The following is an 18663-nucleotide window of genomic DNA, read 5'->3' on the forward strand; positions in this document are numbered from 1 at the left end:
CAGTGTCAAGTGTGTGACTATATATTACTCTTCCTACACACTTGACACTGAGAGACACTGTCCTTCAGTGTTACTCCTCTGAAGATGCCTGCCACAGCTGCTGGCGAAACGTCAGGAAAGAAAATACCAAGACCACGGTCACACAGCCCGGATAACCTACAAGAACCGAAATCCACAAATTCATTAAGATTATGCACATAATAAAATCCAGGCACCTTCAAGCATAGCAGCAACACGTCCAGTAACAACAACAACAGCAGCAACACAATAATAACAATAGTGGGAGCTATAAACAGAGGCGGAGGGGGAGGAGGAGGAGAGGCCAGCCAGATGTAAACTGCTGCTGTGCTCAACCATATGCCTGGCGGAACAGCTCAGTTTTACAGACCTTGTGGAACTGCTTCAAGTCCCATGGGCCCGAACCTCACTGGGTATTGCATTCTACCCGGCCAGGGCCAGAGCTGAGAAGGCCCTGGCCCTGGTCGAGGACAAATGGATGCTTTTTGGGCCAGGGATCACTAGTATGTTTTCCCCAGCTGAGTGAAGTGCTCTTTATGGGGTGTATCGGGAAAGGCAGTCCCACAGGTATGATGGTCCCACACCATTTAGGGCTTTGAAGGTCAGTGCCAAAACCTTAAACCTGATGCGCTACTCAATCTGAAGCCAGTGCAGGTGGCAGAGCACTGGTTGGACATGTGCCCTCCAAAGGGCCCTTGTAAGGACCCCCGCCGCCTCATTCAGGATCAGTTGAAGTTTCCGGAGCAGCCTTAAAGGAAGCCCTGTGTAGAGTGAGTTACACTATTCTAGCCTGGAGGTGACCGTTTCACGGATCACTGCGAGAGAGGGAGGGCACCAGCAGACTAATCTGGCGAAGTTGGTAAAATGCCACCCTGGCTATATTAGTGACCTGTGCCTCCATTGAGAGGGGAGGGATCCAGAATCACCCCCAAGCTCTTGACAGATGCAGCTACTGTTAATTGCACACTGTCAAGAGCTAGAAGCTGGCAGCCTACACCCCTATCTCCCCAGCCCAGCCACAGGACCTCCGACTTTGATGGACTTAGCTTTAGTCAGCTCTGCTTCAACCACCCCACCATGGACTCCAGACACCCGGCCAAAATATCGCGGGCAACATCCAGACAGCCCACCATCAACAGATATATCTGGATGTCATCAGCATACTGATGACAACCCAGCCCGAAACTTCGGACCAGCTGGGCAAGGGGGTGCACGTAGATGTTAAATAACATTGGAAAAACGATCTCCCCCAAGGGACTCCACATACCAGTGGGCCTCGTGGTGACATCCTCTCTCCTTCTGCCTTAATACCAGTTACTTTTAATCACACATTGAAATAACAAATGCAGGTCTGTGGAATGAATACTATAATCTGAAGATTTAAATTCAGAATTATTTCTACTCACCTGTTAATAATGTTCTGTCTGTGGATAGGATCAGGATGAGTGAGATAATTTTCCTTCAATTATTTTAGGCAAACCAATCACATGTTGAGAGGCAAATGCTGAAGCAGCAGTTACATTCTGTGCATTTGAGCATTAAAGCACTAGTTTAAGAATATCTAAGCTGTTAAATGTGCACCAAATGCTGTTATGAATCAGTTCTCAGGGTTGCTTTGTTCCTTTAACCATTTGAAGTCACTGAAATATCCCTGCCTTCTTCACATTTCTGGGTGTGTGGGGGAATTCTAAGACATCTAACAGAAAGGTGTGGATGCATCTCTGGTCAGGGAAACAAGTCAAGGTCATTTCTCAAAATATAGTCTCAACAGGTGAAGCAGGTGTGGACAGAGAGGAGCTTGTAGCCAGGGCTGGGGAGAAAAGAAAGACTTGGGGGGTCAGAGGACCATAGCAGTAACAGCAGGGGCTGAGCTTCACATGGGTGTGTTTTGTTGTACAGTCCTAGAGCCCGCTTTGCAATAAGGTGAAGTGAGGCAGTTCCCTCAGCTGGTGGTTGTCTGGAGCCAGCAACCAGTCTCCCATCGTTCCTGGTGCCTCCAGCTGCCTCCCACTGCTCACATGCAATTCCTGTGCCACAGAGAGCAGGCACTCACTCCTGGTTTCTCCTACTCCTTCTCCATTCAGACAGAGCCTAGAGGCTGCAGACATCCTGGCTTGGAAAAAGTTGCAGTGCTTTGTACTGCCTGACAGTGCAAGACTATGCAAAGTTAACTTCAGTCCACAGAAATCAATGGGTTTAGACTGGAGTAACTTTGCATAACCCTGCACTGTCAGGCAATAAAAAACACTGCAACCTGGTGAAAGCAAGGATGTCTGCAGCCTCAGGCACTGCAAATCAGGCAAAACAAACAAAAACCCCAAACTCAACCCCCCCAAAACAACAACAACAAACAACTATTGTTTTGCTTGTTTCGATCAATTATAACATCACAACACACTCCAGCTTGCTCCAAGAGAGCCAGTGTGGTGCAGTGGTTAAGAGCAGTGGACTCTATTCTGGAGAACCGGGTTTGATTCCCTGCTCCTCACATGAGTGGTGGACTCTAATTTGAAGACACAGGTTTGTTTCCCCACTCCTCCACAGGAAGCCTGCTAGGTGACCCTGGGCTAGTCACAGTTCTCTTAGAACTCTCCCAGCCCCATCTACCTCACAAGGTGCCTGTTGTGGGGGGAGAGAGAAGGGAAGGTGATTGTAAACTGCTTTGAGACTCCTTATGGTAGAGAAAAGTGGGGTATAAAAACTAACTCTTCTTCAAGACAGGAAGTACTTCTTGGCTCAATGGATCATTAAATTGTGCCATTTAATACAGTGATGGTCATAAGTGTAGATGGCGTTAAAAAAAGGAATACACAGATTCACTGAGGATAGGTTCATCAATGGCTACTAGTCATGGTGAGTAAAGTGACAACTATGGTGAGAACCTCCACATTCCAGGCAGTCAACCTCTGAATGCCAATGCTAGGGGGCAACATCAGGGGGAGGGTTTTGCCTCTTTGCCTTGTATGGTAGCCCTTGTGTGGAATCCGGTTGGCCACTCTGTGAAAAAAGGATGTTAGAACAGAGGTGCCGCTGCTCTGACCCAGCAGGGGATCACCTACATTATTCTCTATGCTGCACACTGCATTTGCTGCCTGGAACCTTAGAAGAAGAGTTGGTTTTAATACGCTACTTTTCTCTACCTTAAGGAGTCTCAAAGTGGCTTACAATTGCCTCCCCCCTCCAACAGGCACCTTGTGAGGTAGGTGGAGCTGAGAGAGTTCGGAGAGAACTGTGACTACTCAAGGTCACCCAGCAGGCTTTCTTTTGAGGAGTGGGGAATCAAACCCGGCTCTCCAGATTAGAGTCCACCACTCTTAACCACTATACCATGCTGGGTCTCTTAGAGAAAGAATAAAACGAAAGTTATTGTGATTAAAACACCCTCACACAAACAGATCACATATAAAAGTGTTTAAATGCACTGATTAGCCTTTACCAAAACAAGGGTCATAATTTGCTAGGCCCTTGGAACAGACATCAACTCGAAGGTCCATTCTATAAAAACCTTTTAAAGTATTATCACTCTTCCCCATCATTATGAGACACAAGGAAATCTGGAGGGCTCCTACAAAAATCTAGGAAACTTTCCAATTTGCTTAGGCCCAGCTCACAAACAAAAATAGTCACCCCTGCACCACAATTTGAAAGTTGAAAACTTCAGCATACAAACTGTCCATGTAATCACAACAGGCATGTAAAGGGCAGATATTCTTAAAACATTCCCATTTACATGCTTGCTTTACACAGCAGAGTTATTAAGAGACATTGCACCATAACAGCTTAATTAATCTTTGCTCTACAAAAAGATAAAACAGATGTGCTATTATGGGCTTTCCCCCTCATCTCTACAAGGATGAGCCGATTATTTATCTTCAAACAATAGGCGTTCCTATGCAACAGTAAGATTAATTCTCTTCTTCTCCCCCTAGAATATCTGGATTACAATTGGTAACAAGCTTCAACGGATTTGCTTTATGTACAAACTACAGGTGCCACTTGATCGTCTACAGGAGGAACTACTCTTGCTCAAGTCCCAGGGAAAAGAATTGGAAGCGACCTCAATGTTAAAACAAAAGAGATAAAAATCAATAGTAAACTGTGAATTTATGTGAGGCAGGTTTTTATTTAATTATGGTAAGATTTCTGGGTCCACAGATAAAGAAGAGTTGGTTTTTATATACCGACTTTCTCTACCACTTAAGGCAGAATCAAACCAGCTAACAATCACCTTCCCTTCCCCTCCCCACAACAGACACCCTGTGAAATGGGTGAGGCTGAGAGAATAAGAGAGCTGTGACTAGCCCAAGGTCACCCAGCTGGCTTTGTGTGTATGAGTGAGGAAACAAATCCAGTTCACCAGATTAACCTCCACCGCTCATGTGGAGGAGTGGGGAATCAAACCTGGCTCTCCAGATCAGAGTCCACTGCCCCAAACCACCACTCTTAACCACTACACCACACTGGCTCTCATATGAAGAAGAATGGCTAAGACAATTTTACTATAGAGAGCAACTAACAGTGCAATCCTAACTAGAATTGCACCTTTCTAAGCCCACTGACTTAAATGAACTCAGAAGAGTGTAACTCTGGTCAGGATTTCACTGTAAATCATCTTCTGCAGCCCTCTAAGCCTTGTTCAAGAACAGGAATCCCCAACCTGGCACCCGTGGGCACCATGGCACCTGCTGACACTTTTCCTGGTGACTGCCAAGTGTTTTAAGAAAGTGGATGGGGCCAGGTGGGGTTTTTGCCTAACAGGGCTTCTAATTGGCTGTGCAAATTAAAAAAAAACAACACACTGCCTCAGCAGCAGCTGCCACCACAACACAAGGATCTTCACTGTTAGACTGAAGGTAAGCTGTGTGTATGCAAGAAAATATTTTTAAACAATATGTTCATTTTAAAAGAAATCTTGTAAGGCAGGATTTCTGCCTGAAATGTTGAAGAGTTATTAGATTTATGCATAACCTCATTCCCTGATGTTTTATGGTCAGTTCTACCTCCTGCAGGGGCAATTTTGTGGTTGTGCCCACCAGTATGAGCCAGAATTTCAAAAGTGCCCACAGGCTCAAAAACATTGGGGACTCCTGTTCTAGAAGGTTAGGTGATCTTAGGGCAAGTCCATAAAATACCTACTCCTTAACACTGTAAAACATAAGGGGATGTCTCTAAATTATAAATTGTATCACAGCACTTCTGTCTAGGTTACCTGTTCAGATACCTGTTTTTACACTGTCAGCCCTTTAAAACATATCCTCACTACCCACACTCATACTTGGTATAAAAGGCTTCTTGCTGTGGACTCCATGCTATAGCTCCCAGATTTCATATGAGTTTAGTATACAAAGAAAAAATACAAAGCATAAACCAGCATGTTATTAGCGCCAGTCAAGGATTGTGACTACGTAGGTATTTAAGCTTTGATGTAACCATTTCTCTAATTATTCCTCCATATTACTTGGCTTTTTAAAAACTATATTCCTCCATAATTAATAAAATGCATCCTGTTCTTTCATAAAACCAAATACTATCTAAACATTATCTTAAAGGTAAAGATCCCCTGTGCAAGCACCGGGTCATTCCTGACCCATGGGGTGATGTCACATCCCGGCATTTACTAGGCAGACTTTGTTTACGGGGTGGTTTGCCAGTGCCTTCCCCAGTCATCTTCCCTTTACCCCCAGCAAGCTGGGTACTCATTTTACCAACCTCAGAAGGATGGAAGGCTGAGTCAACCTTGAGCCGACTACCTGAAACCAACTTCCATCGGGATCGAACTCAGGTCGTGAGCAGAGCTTGGACTGCAGTACTGCAGATTACCACTCTGCGTCACGGGGTTCCTAAACATTATCTTACATATCCTCAAAAGCCGCTCTGAGCCTAACTTCATTGGGAAGAGAGGGATACAATCAAATAAATAAGAGTGGGATACAAATCAAATAAATAAATGAATGAATAAAAACATTCTTGAGGATGCTTTTCTCAAGGGAAGTAATTTGAAATATTTGTACTTTATGCATTGAATCTATAACTACTTAGCATGCTAGCCACTTTTAGTATTTCAGTTAATTACTGATTTGTTTTTATTGTTTTATTTATGGAAAACTGTCATCTATTTATTCATTGTACACTGCTCTAGGTGTTCCTTTGAAAAAAACGGCAGCATAGAAATCAACTAATCATAATAACACTTTAAATTTCTACTCAAACCTTCAGAAAAAACACACATTATCACACATGGTAATGATTTAGAAAATAGATACAAGGCAGCAACACTAACATATTGAACAGAACAAGCCATAAATACACAATATTTTAGAACAATACAATGAACCCAATACAATCAGATTCATCCACAAAATGAAGACCAAAAATGATTTCTACTTCCAGAAGAAAAATATGTTTTAAATCAGTTAAAATTAGCATGACTTATTAGTGATTGTGTCCTATCACCCTTCATTTGTAAGATAAACACATAAATAACAGTTTAATGGAAAATATGAGGGTGCTTCTTTTGCTTTCCTTTTTTTTTTTATTCACACCAATGGCAAGCCTTGACGTTGCTAAATCAGTAATTTGCTATAAAAAGTACAGCCCGCTCATTTTCTTGAGTGCAACAGCAGGTTCCCTCAAAGTGCCACATTTCATGCTGAAGTGCTAACCAAAGCGACCATGCTGTGTTTTCTGCACCATTCCCACTTTCCATTGAATGTTTTTGCCATATTTGTCATGAGTGAAAGTTTTTAAAGAAACAAGAAAAGTAGGGGTTTTCAAAAGTTTTTTTGTCACTCATTTCTTCCCTTAAGTACATGGTACACTTAGACTGAGCAAGGTGGTGCCGCCTCGTTCTGGCCAGCCGAGGAGGTGGATTATATGAGCAGCTGTCAAAGCCATGGAGAGACTTCCATGAAATGCCCTCGTTTCAGAGAAAGGCAAGAACCCGTACAGCACTTGCACAATTAAGAGCGTGCCCATGTCTGCTCTAATAAAATCATTCAAATGGATGAAACTGCCCAACAATTATATGAACAGTGTCAACACTGAAGGAGAAAAAAGTCCCTCAGACAATCAGTTCGCCCTATACTTTTCAGAACAGTGACTGAGAGGCAAGCCATTCCTCTGGACGACGCCTCGTTTAAAAAACGAAGCAAGCAGGCAAACAATTATAGAGGGCACAGCCCCCCTTAAAAGTTCTTCCTTCAAGTCCCATGAAAATGACAGGGAAAACACACGTTCTTCCCTAAAGTTCAGAAGAACTTTACCAAGAAATAGCAATCAAATTGAGATGTAATTTGCCACACCAGTAAAAAACAAACAAGTATTATTACAGTCATGACCGAGACTGGGAGAAGAATGTGAGTCTCAAACAGCATCACAGCTGACCTATTCCTTCAGGAGAGAAGCCGTGTTCCTTCCCAATCTACACAGAAGACTCCACAGACTCTTGCCATAGGAAAATGGGACAGAAACCCCCAAAACATAGGCCTTCTTTTGAAAGCAACAGTTTATCTAAAACCATCAAGCCCTTTGGTCTGAAACTGCAGAGAGAATGAAACCTCTCTCTCTCTCACACACACTCACTGTGTTTAATCAGCCTACAAACTTAGGGCAATAATTAAGAACATTACAACTGGAGCTTGCCAGGTCCAATCTATTTGAGACAGAAGAGAAAAAAACATGACGGGGGAATAATCTGTCACATTGTTTGGGCTTTCGAAGGAGGACGTTTTGGTTGTTATTCAGACTCAGTCCCTTTGGCACTCTCCAGCTGGAAGCACAGTGAAAATATCACTCATTATTTTGACTGAGTCACATCAGATTAGCATTCAGTTTATCAGTCTAAGAAATACAGCTATAAATATGAAAAATGTATTCTTAATCAAATCAAAGGCTTAAGTTATACCTCATGGCCAAGTTTCCATGATGTCCAACACTTGGCCTCACTGAGAAACCCTTCCTGCCATGAGCAAGAGAGGCAAGCCCAAGATACTGCTGAACTGGTAATTAGATGGTGCACTCATGTTCATGACTAAGGGTTGTGATAATCCTTTGGAAACCCAGCTGCTTGTTCTTGGTGCACAGAATGAGAGAGATTAACCCATACACAAGCCAGTGCTGCAAATACATCAAAAACAGAGCTAGAAAATATCTGAACAGGAAGATGCTACAGGAATAACACTAACAGCACTTAAGAAAAAAAACAAGAAATTAACAGCTAGTATTTTTGTCAATTAATTAATTAATTAATTTTTCAAATGTATAACCCGCCCTCATCCCCAGCGACATCTTCATTGTACACTGCCTCCTCAAAATCTACCTCCTATCTATTAAGGTATTTCCAGGCCACCGAGAAAGCAGAAAGTTGACACACCCAAAGTTCAATACACACTGTGTGTGTAAAATGCCGTCAAGTCACAGCCAATTTATGGTGTGTCCCCCCCCCACCCCCGGTAGGGTTTGTCAAGGTAAGAGACCATCAGAGGTGGTTTGCCATTGCCTACCTCCACATCACGACCCTGGACTTCCTCGGTGGTCTCCCATCTAAGTAATAATCAGGGTCAACCTGAGATCAGGCTAGCCTAGGCCATCCAGGTAAGGACCCGATACACATTAATTATTAGAAAAATCTCAACATGGGACATTTCTGCATATCACAATCAATACATGGAACATGACTTTTTTTTTTTTTTTTTTGCTATCAAATCACATTTGACTTATGGTGACCTGGTGGGGTTTTCAAGTCAAAAGAGGTAGTTTGCTATTGCCTGCCTCTGCATCATGACCTTAGTATTCCTTGGTGGTCTCCCATCCAAATATTAACCAAGGCTGAGCCTATTTAACTTCCGAGATCTGAAGAGATCAGGACACATGATGTGTACCTCATAATAAATGCCAGCGTTTCAGCACAGAGCAAGCTACACAAGGATGGAATTTTGGCATGGAAGAATTAAAATGCCTCTTTATGCTTGACTTTGGAGAAGAGCCTCTCATAGATTTACACTGACAGTCTACAAGCTTTTGTTTACTTGCGGCAGTATAAAACCAGGTAGTGTAGTCACACTGAGAGATGCAAGAGGAAGGTTAATTAATTTCCATGAAACATTATTAGCATTTAAGGCAGAGGATGAAAAAAAAATGCAAAAGAGGGACAATTAAAAAACAAAAAAACAAACAGGAAATGTTAAATTACATTCCTAACTAAATTGATTTCATTCCAAAGGATCTGTGAAATGCATTTTAGTAATCATAGTAAACCCTGACTCATATTAAGATAGATAAATTAACGTTTTACTCTCTAGAACAATGTCCTTTTACTGAAGCCCTGAGAAGACTAATGGTAAATGACTGCATCTAGATAAATTATAGCTCAAAAGTTTAATAAAATGTCAACAAGAGCTCAAAACTAACAATGAACTGAAATTTTGCTAGTCTACTTATTATCTACTATAAAAGAAGCTCATTTCAAGAAGAAAAGTAAAAGCTAATGAGCAGAGTTTCTGCCTGGAGAGAAATGCAGCAGAGATATGAGAGAATCAAAACATTATCAAGGATATTTCCTGGAATTTACATTCACCCTTTCCTAGTCATTATCTTTATTCAGCTGGAATTTAATAAACTTCCAACCTAACAGGAAGCCTGTGCTTCTTGAGAATGTATGGTGAGAATAGATTCATATACAATCCTTAATTGCACCTCCGCAAGAGCTTCCAAAGCCACATGAAATCATGTTACCCTATTGTTACTAACAAAAAACAGTACTTCTGATCAAAACTGTTTCAACATGTAGAGCTTAAGTCATTTGAATGGCCCTGGTAAAGAACTGGCTATGCTGTAGGATCACTTTGAGGAAGAAGCTTGAGAGGGACAGTGAGTACTCCCCACAATTCAGGAGCTGGTTTCCCATTCTAACCACTACCACACCTCACTAGTTCTTCTTTGCTTCCTTTCCTCAGTAAATGGAGGCAAAACTGAAGGTGACTGCTTGTCAGTAAGGAATAACTAGGTACCAGTAACTCTGTGAAATCACAATGTGTGGCCCTCCCTCCTCTAAGGAATGGCAGAACAGAACTGAAGCATGCACAGGCAAGGCAGGCATGAACCTGCTCCCACCCCCCAAAACAAAATCTTGGGGAGACCAAGTCTCACCTCTCCTTCCTTTCATTTGCACACCTCCCCTTCTAAAAGTGAAAAGATAACACATATGTGAGTCTGGAGAAGGGACTTTTCATTTTGCCTAGCTCTTCCTCCACTAACATTTTATTTGATTTTTATCCCACCCTCTCTCCAAGGAACTGGGGTTATCCCTGTCCATTTGGGTTGGCAACTGGGGTCACTTGGCTCTATCTAAGGGACTGAGTTGACTGAAGGCAGCACAATCACATACTATTTTTCTCTCTCTCACACAAACACACTCTTTCTCATGCATCACCTGTATTGGAAACATGAGGAAGGTTACTGTATTGCGAGGAGTTCAGTTTGACATGTCTCATTTCCCCTTACCCGTCTGTAAAGAATGCTGATCTATTAAGCATAGTTTGTTTTCTTTCCTCCTTACGAGACGGGAGCACTGTGTACCAGGTGTAATCTTAGATTGATTAGGCTTCTAAGTTGTTTACCATTACGTTAGCTCAAGAGTTAGGTGATAAGCATGATCAGGAATGACGGGTTGTGAGCCAGGTGCACTGAATCAACCTATTAAGGTATCTGGCCTGAGTGATAAAAACCCAAGGTCGAAAACCTGGAAGGGGGAGCTTCAACACAGATCAGGATCCGGATGCTGTGTAAACTGACTGACAACCCGGGGTCTCTCTCGCTGCTGTACTCGGAGCTCCTAGCAGCTGAAGGGGAGATAAGCTCTTGTAAGGTATAAATACTATTTTGTGTGCCTGCTGAATGCTTTGTTTTGTAAATAAAGCATTGCTTTTCCTTCACCTACCGGTGTATTTATTGCCTCCAAATCCAAAAGAACCCCTGCCTTGGCAGAACATCACCTCCCACAATCCATTCATCCAGGAACCACTTCCCTAAAGTGCTAGCCCACAAAGCCGTATCATAGAGTGACTGCATGGGTAGTGTTGCAGGGAAGAGCTGTGATCAGTAGAAGAGCCTCTGGTTTGCCTGAGATTCCCTCCCTGGTATCTCCATTTTTTTTTAAAGGCAGTAGATAATGTGAAAGATCTCTCTTTGAGACGCTGGAGAGCTGCTGCCAGTCTGAGTAGACAATACTGACCTTAATGAATTGATGATTGGATTCAATGTGTTCATATATGCCTTTGTCATCCAAATACTGCTTGCCATCCTTCATGTCTGCAGGGCAACTGGGTTGGAAGACCCACGCATTGGGCAGTATTCACACACATATACTTGAAAATGGGGTCCCCCTCCCCATACAGCCTTATGTGTGAAGGGGACAGAATCATAGAGTTGGAAGGAGCCATAAAGGCCATCTATCCTCTATTGCCAGCAAGAACAGTTCCCTGCCCTCCTCTAAGTGACGGCCCTTCAAATACTTAAAGAGAACAATCATGTGCTCCATCAACCTCTTTTCCAGACTGAACATTCCCAAGTCCGTCAGCCTTTCCTCATAGGGCTTGGTCTCCAGGTTCCTGATCATCCTTGTCACTCTCCTCCACACCCATTCTATTCTGTCCACATCCTTTTTGAAGTGAGGCCTCCAGAACTGCACACAATACTCCAGGTGTGGCCTGACCAATGTGGTTTACACCAGAACTATGACAACTTGCGATTTGAATGTTATGCCCCTGTTGATACACCCCAGGACCGCATTAGCCTTTTTTGCCACTCCATCACACTGACTGTTCATATTTAGCTTACAGTCCACGCCTACCCCAAGACCTTGTTCAATCACACTGCTACCCAGAAGTGTATCCATCCAGTATGCATGCTTCTCATTTTTGTCAACCAGATGTAGAATTCAGCACTTAGCCTTGCTGAATTGCATCTTGTTCACATCCTCCCCACTGTCCCAGTATGTTCATATCTTGTTGGATTCTGTCACTTCCAGGGTATTCACTACTCCTCCCAATTTGGTGTAATTAAAGAATATTCCTAAACTGCAACAGAAATTGAGCATTCTTTGACAAGGCTGCCATCTACTGTATATATGGTAATACTGATTTCAACAATATTTGAGTCCCGTAGCACCTTACAGACCAACAAAATTTGGTATACACTTTTGTAAGGCACAGCTCACTTCATCAGATGAGTCAGCTTTGACTCATGAAAACTTGTACCCTGGAAAATAAGTTGATGTTTAAGGTGCTAGCGGACTTGAATTTGTTGTACTACTACAGACTAACACAGCTACCTACCTGAAACTGATTTCAACCACACTATGTATGGTTGTATACAGCTTGTATACAGCATCAAGACTTCCATCTAGAAGGATCTCAGACTGCAAAAGGTCTTTCCCAACATCCAACATAAGGTATTTTAACTGGAAATATGCCAGAGATTAAATCTGGGACCTCCTACTTACAAGGAGTATGCTTTACTACTGAGCTACATATCACCATATATTGGAAAGGGGTACATTAAGCTGTTAGGAAAAGGAAATTTTTACTCATGATCACAATTTTCATCCCCACCACTTGACAGAAAGTGGCTACAACAAAATCAATCATTATTTGGAATAGCACAGCAAAATACTGTAAGCCTGAGTTAAGCAACCATTCTGAGTAAAAACCACAGTAACTCTATTAAATCGATAACAAAATTAATATGACAAGTTTTGATCAAATGCCAGAAAATGCTTCTTATCTTCTGTGTAGCTGCACTATGAGGTTACACGCATTTTCAGTTTTTACCATCTTATACAATTGATGTCAACACCATATACGTTTAGAAGTCACTTTGAACACATTTAAGAGCTATATCTAACAGCACATTCCTAAGGAGAATTACTCCAAAGGCAGGAAAAGCCAAGAGGCATGCTTATTTGTGTGCCCAAAGCAGCTTACACTAAAAAAATATAAAAAATAAAAGTCAAAATATATTAAGATGTTAACATTTTAAAACAGACTAAAACCAGGATAAAAGTTTAATTAACACAAAGGCCTTCTGAAAAAAGCAGCATTACATGTTGGAAGCCCAGTACTGATTGGGGGATAAAGCCAATTCCTAGGGAAGGAAGTTTGAGAATATAGAGGACATACCTCAGACAAAGTAGGTTTCCAAAGAAGCACATTCTCAGAGGATTTTTGGCCCACAGGCAAATATAGGTGGAGGGAGGCAGTCCTTCAGGTTCTTTGGGACCTAACCATTTGTGGCTTTAAAGATTAAAACTAGCACTTCGTGCTGGGCCAGGAAACAAAGTGGAACTCATTGTAGTGTGGAATTGGTGTCTCATCTTCACTGCAGCAAGCCCCAGTTAGCATTCTGGCTGGCATGTAGTCAACCAACTGAAGTTTCTGGACCATCATCAAAGGCTGCCCCACTCAGAGCAGGCTACAATAGGCCAAACTGGATGATACCAAGGACACACAATAGCAGCCAGCTTTCCTCAGGAACAGCCACAGTTGAAACAGCAGATTGCGAAAAGCATGGATGTGGGAATGCCACATTCTCTGCAGTCCTTGCTTTTAAAAGGTAAACTGGGCACCATCTGATCCTTGCCCAAGAATAATTGGCAGATAAACCATCTTACTGAAAGGATGGCAGCTCTCTATAAGACTTATGCACACAGCAGTTGAATACTGCATGGGAAGTGGCTTTCAGTATGCTTAGGTGTGTGGGCTCTATTTAAGGGGAAAGCCAAGCTTTGCTGTCACCAAGCTTTGCTGGTCCCTGCAACCTTGCTTATATTCACTAGGTTATGCTGCCACCTAGCGAAAATTCACTTAATTGCTATTAGCCTGTTATTTTGTTTTTGAACATACAAAAAAGCCAAGTCCAAGTATCAAGTAGCAGAGCTTCTGTAAAGAACATTTGTGAAGTTAAGGCTACTCATTTAGGAAAAGAAGTCCTCTCTTGCTGAGAAGGCCAAGGGAATGTTATATTTAGCAAATTAGGACAATTGCTAATTATCTAGTCAATTCCTGAAATCAGCGGAGAGCAGATGTCAGACAATCAGAGTTCCTAAGTGGATACAAGGGTTAAAAGACCGTACGGACAGGGAAAGTTGAAGGGGTGTAGAGGTGGGGTCTCACCTATTATCTCCTCAGGATTTTCACCAATCCCTCCTGCTAACACTGCCTATCCCCCAATGCATCTGTAAAAGCCTAGGCAGAATCCATGCCTTTGTGTGTGAGCCTGATAATTTTTTATAGACTAACACGCAGAATTGTGTGTGTGTGTATGTGTGTGTGTGGGCGGGGGAGACAGAGAAATAGTGTTTCCAGCCCACCACACAGAAAGAACAGAAAGTGAGAGACTGAATGACTTCCCACATATTCAGTATATTAAGGGAGGATGAAGGGGGAGTCAGTATCATTGAATAAGAATATCTGCTTGGTAGGAGTGAAACAGTTGCCCCATTTGCACAGAAAAGACTTGCCTATGCTTTTTGTACTCAGTCCCTCTGCAAATCATGGTTGTGGTACATATAAGACACACTGTGCTATCAAGGAAGGGATACTCTGGTGCCACCAGTCCTTGGCCTTTCCATTTGGAGGGTCAAGATGTTTTTAGTCTAATACAGGGGTAACCTAATTTAAACAAAAACAGACTTCCCCCTGCCATTTTTAGCTATAACATAACATAACATAACATGACCTTTTACTCCTAATCAACACAGTAACTACTCCCTGACCTTGCTTCTGAGATTATTTGCATTATAAGAACATCAGAAGAGCCCTGCTGGATCAGACTAGTAGTTCATCTAGTCCAGCATCCTGTCTCATAGTGGCAAACCAGTTCCTTTGGAGGTCCTAGAGGCCGAGGCCTTCCCCTCATGTTGCCTCCTGACACTGGGATTCAGAGGCAGTAAACCTTGAAGGTTCCCTTCAGTCACCATGGCTAGTAGCCACCAATATACCTCTCCCTCCAAGAATCTGTCTATACAATTGGGGTGGGAGTGAGGCAGGATTTCTGTGCAGTCCTACATGGGGACCATGAATGCACAGGCCAGCTGAGGAAATAACAAAGGAAAAGGCTCAGGCAAAAGCAGATATGACACCTGGAAATCAGTATGTTTTTACAGTTATAACAACATAGTATACTTCAGAAAGCATCTCAATAAACAATGGAAAATGTTGATCAATTATTTAAATTAGCCTTTTCATTATTTTAATCACACATTTAAAGAGCCCAGATTTAAATGACTACACCCTTGTTTAAAATTCTAAAGTATATCCCTGTACCATCTATCACGTATCTCAGTTAACATCTCTTCCTTTGGTGAGTCCAGTCCTGGGAGATATTTCCCTTTCTTGATCCCACTTGTCACAAGTATAGTGATAATAAAAGGGAAGACGGTTACTGCTACAAAGAAATGTGCCTTCCTGCTTTTCTCATAATGGAATATGTTTTATGTGAATAATTTGTACAGCACCCTGTAGCAACAGGGGGGGGGGGGCAGGGGCTAAAACTGAAGGGAGTCAGAGGATGGGGCTTGGGATTCCATTAAAAACAGCTTTCCCCCATAAACTGAGCAGTGTCTTTCTTCCTTTCCCCTGTTATAAATTTGGGTGATATATATACAAATAAATATTGGGGTAGTATATTTTGGAATTTTATTTGCAACCTCAGCCTCCTTCGGTTAACTAAAAACCCACTGGAGGTGAACTGACGGCATATGGGACAGTCCTCAATGTTATGGGACTCACCCAAACAAGTGAGATGATGCTCATGGTTGTCAGACTGGGCCATTTTTGTCCCACACTCCCCACACATCTTAAACAAAGCCATTCCTGACTAAATAAAAAGTTTTCTATCATCAATTTTTTTCTTGGGGTAAATATAAGAGCTAGACAGAGAGGTTCTTATCTCCACAATGGCGAATGAGGGAGGAAGGAGGGCTCTCCCTGCCTCTGTCACATACTAGTTTGGATGGAAAACTCCAGCATGTGCCAGAGGGGAGGTAGAGTGATCCAACAGCCTTAGAAAGAGCTAGAAATCTTGAGAAACTTAATTTCCTCAGCTCGCCTATGCATGCATGGTCCCCATGTAGGACTGCACAGAAGCCATGAAAATGAAGTTTTTTATCTGCTTTTGCCCCCAATTCTCCTCCCACTGATTTTCTGTTACTGGTTCAGTGAACATTCCGAACAGGGTTAAAGGGTAGCTTTCAGGAAGCTTCCAGGAAATGGGCAGGACTTCATCTCACAAATATGCACACACCCCTCCAAAAATCATGCACAAATTGCATTTTACATTTGAGACTGTTTAAAAGGTGATTTAATGCCTAAGGATTAAACAAAAACATTACCTGACCACTTGCGCTTCAGCTTGCTATATCATGGCAACTATCTTTAAGGAATTAATAGTTTATAAAAGAACTCAGCACAGACCCAGATTTTACACTTCAATACTGCAGTTGTAGCTAAAATTAGTACTTATAACATCCCAGAAGAAAGTGTTTGTTCCCACTTGGAACTCAAGGCTGGCTGTTAAAGGGGGCAAAACACACAATATGGATGAACCCTTGAAGTTGAAACTGCTGACACATATTCAATTTCTCTTTGCATACCTGAAAGAACTTTGCAAATGGTTAATCAGGGCACAAAAGCTAAGGACAATCCAAGTTTGTGATTATTTCGTAGAGAAACCTACTAACACAGACGTTTGAAATTTATGTTAAGAACCTAAATAGCAAAAAGAGAATTTAGCTCACCTGGGAAAATATATTTGCAGTTGGAGCCACTCTGCTGTCAATAATGCTGTGTAATATTGCTAGCAACCTGTCCAGGGGAAATGCCTTTGGCCCAAGAAGGTGATTGCTGGTCTATAAAAAGGCAATATATATTTTTAATGTCCTTTTTAAAAGCTTCTACTACTTTATGTGAAACACAATCAGCTCCTTTTAGTTTCTGTTTGGTTGTTTACCACATTGTTCCTTCCTTTAATTTACCTTTTATTCCATAAGGGTAGTTCAAACACAAGGCTGTTCACAGTTCTTTGAACATCCCCAAAAGGATGGAGAGGTCATTTATATTTTTGATATCTACCTCAGGAATTACTGAAAATAAGCAATGACAAACAGTAGTGATTTTATAGGGTTTAGCAATAATGGTCCTTTTGCCAGTACAATTCACACACATTCATTTCCTACTTTTTCCATATCAAGTGGATAATGATCAATTAAACCCCATGGAAAGGTAGCCCAAGATTCTCTTTCATCATTTTCTCCCTTCAACTTTGATGATTACACTCCATTCAGCAGAAGTAACTGAAATAGGAGTGTTTCCAACAACAGTGCCATCTCTATAATGGGCACAGATACCAAGGAAAAAAGAGCACCCTTTCATACACAAATAATTCAGGAGGAAGGACACATATTCCTTGAGACAGAAGTAAACACTCCTGCAGCTTCAAATTTTAATTTAACAAAATTAAATGAAGAACGTTTTACAGGCAGAGTTATCAAAAGCAATTAGAAGCATGGCCTTGGATCCTTTTCACTCATGGAAAACACATCCACTCATTGAACAGAGCGGTTTTCACCACTTTCCCCCTCCCACTTGGGTGCCCATACAGTTCCTGGGGATACACTGACCCCAGGAACAATGGGCTTCAATGGGAAGGGAAAAGTGTGGTTCTGCTCATGCTAGATAGCATCCAAGCCAATTCTCTTTCCTACTGACACAGTCATTATCTCTATATTACCCTATTTAAGTAATAAGTTTAAAAGTCACTAGTAAGCTAGCCAAACTTGTAGGGGAAGAGAATCTGCAATTTGGACTGCATTGTGCTAAGGGAAAAAAGCCAATGAATGTATGATTCTTAACATCTTTATTCTAGTATAAATGGTAATTCAGTCTTTTGTCGAAAAGTATTTCACTGCCCTAGGCTTATCTCTTCTCTCATGAAGTCACAAAGCGGAGAGGGAGAACCTAGTAGCAACTTTTCCACTCTTCCTCTTTTCAATAAGGGCGCCACGTATACTCACAGGCTTGGTAATTAATTGTTCTTAATATTATTGAAGCCTTCCTTGGAACAGGACCGCAGAATACAGAAATAAAACCACGTGGCCATGTACAGTACTGAAATAAGCTAGAAATCTACAAGCTGTCATTAATCAAGGAACATGATTTAGGAATAGATAGAGAAAAGTGTAACTACGTTCTGAATTTTTGCTGGAATTGTGGTATTGCAAGGCATTACTGAAGAGTGCAAAAATGTACAGTGTTGTGGCTGATGGCAGTGGTGATTGGGCATGAATTCCACAATGGAAGCCAAGGCTGGGATCCAGAAAGTGCTGTGAGTTCAGAAGAGCTTTTGGCCGACTCCAAATTAGAGCAAACAAACTGCTTTTTTAAATGTAGGGACTTTCACATAAGCCTTGCAAAAGCACAGGGAGCTACTTGCCAGAGGTGAGTGATGAGGAGGGGGGGCAGGGGAGGAGCCCTGCTACATATGCGCCCCTGTTCATGCCTCAAGGCCCTGGCAGGACTGAAGCCCAATGCTCTGCTTCTGTGGCTAGAGGGCTCAATAAGTACATGGACTGCAATGAATGTACAAAGTGAG

The 18663-nt window shown here is 42.1% G+C and overlaps 1 protein-coding gene across 1 annotated transcript in view; it reads right to left on the minus strand.

Annotated features, from left to right (window-relative positions):
* Positions 1-18663, minus strand: part of ORC5 (origin recognition complex subunit 5) — a 90342-nt gene that overhangs the window by 37305 nt on the left and 34374 nt on the right. Inside the window, exon 12 of the mRNA XM_056846993.1 lies at positions 16811-16921. Coding sequence (XP_056702971.1) covers positions 16811-16921 — 111 coding nt within the window. The remainder of the gene's footprint in view (positions 1-16810; positions 16922-18663) is intronic.

Source organism: Euleptes europaea, chromosome 3 (assembly GCF_029931775.1).
Source record: "Euleptes europaea isolate rEulEur1 chromosome 3, rEulEur1.hap1, whole genome shotgun sequence".
Classification (NCBI taxonomy): domain Eukaryota; kingdom Metazoa; phylum Chordata; class Lepidosauria; order Squamata; family Sphaerodactylidae; genus Euleptes; species Euleptes europaea.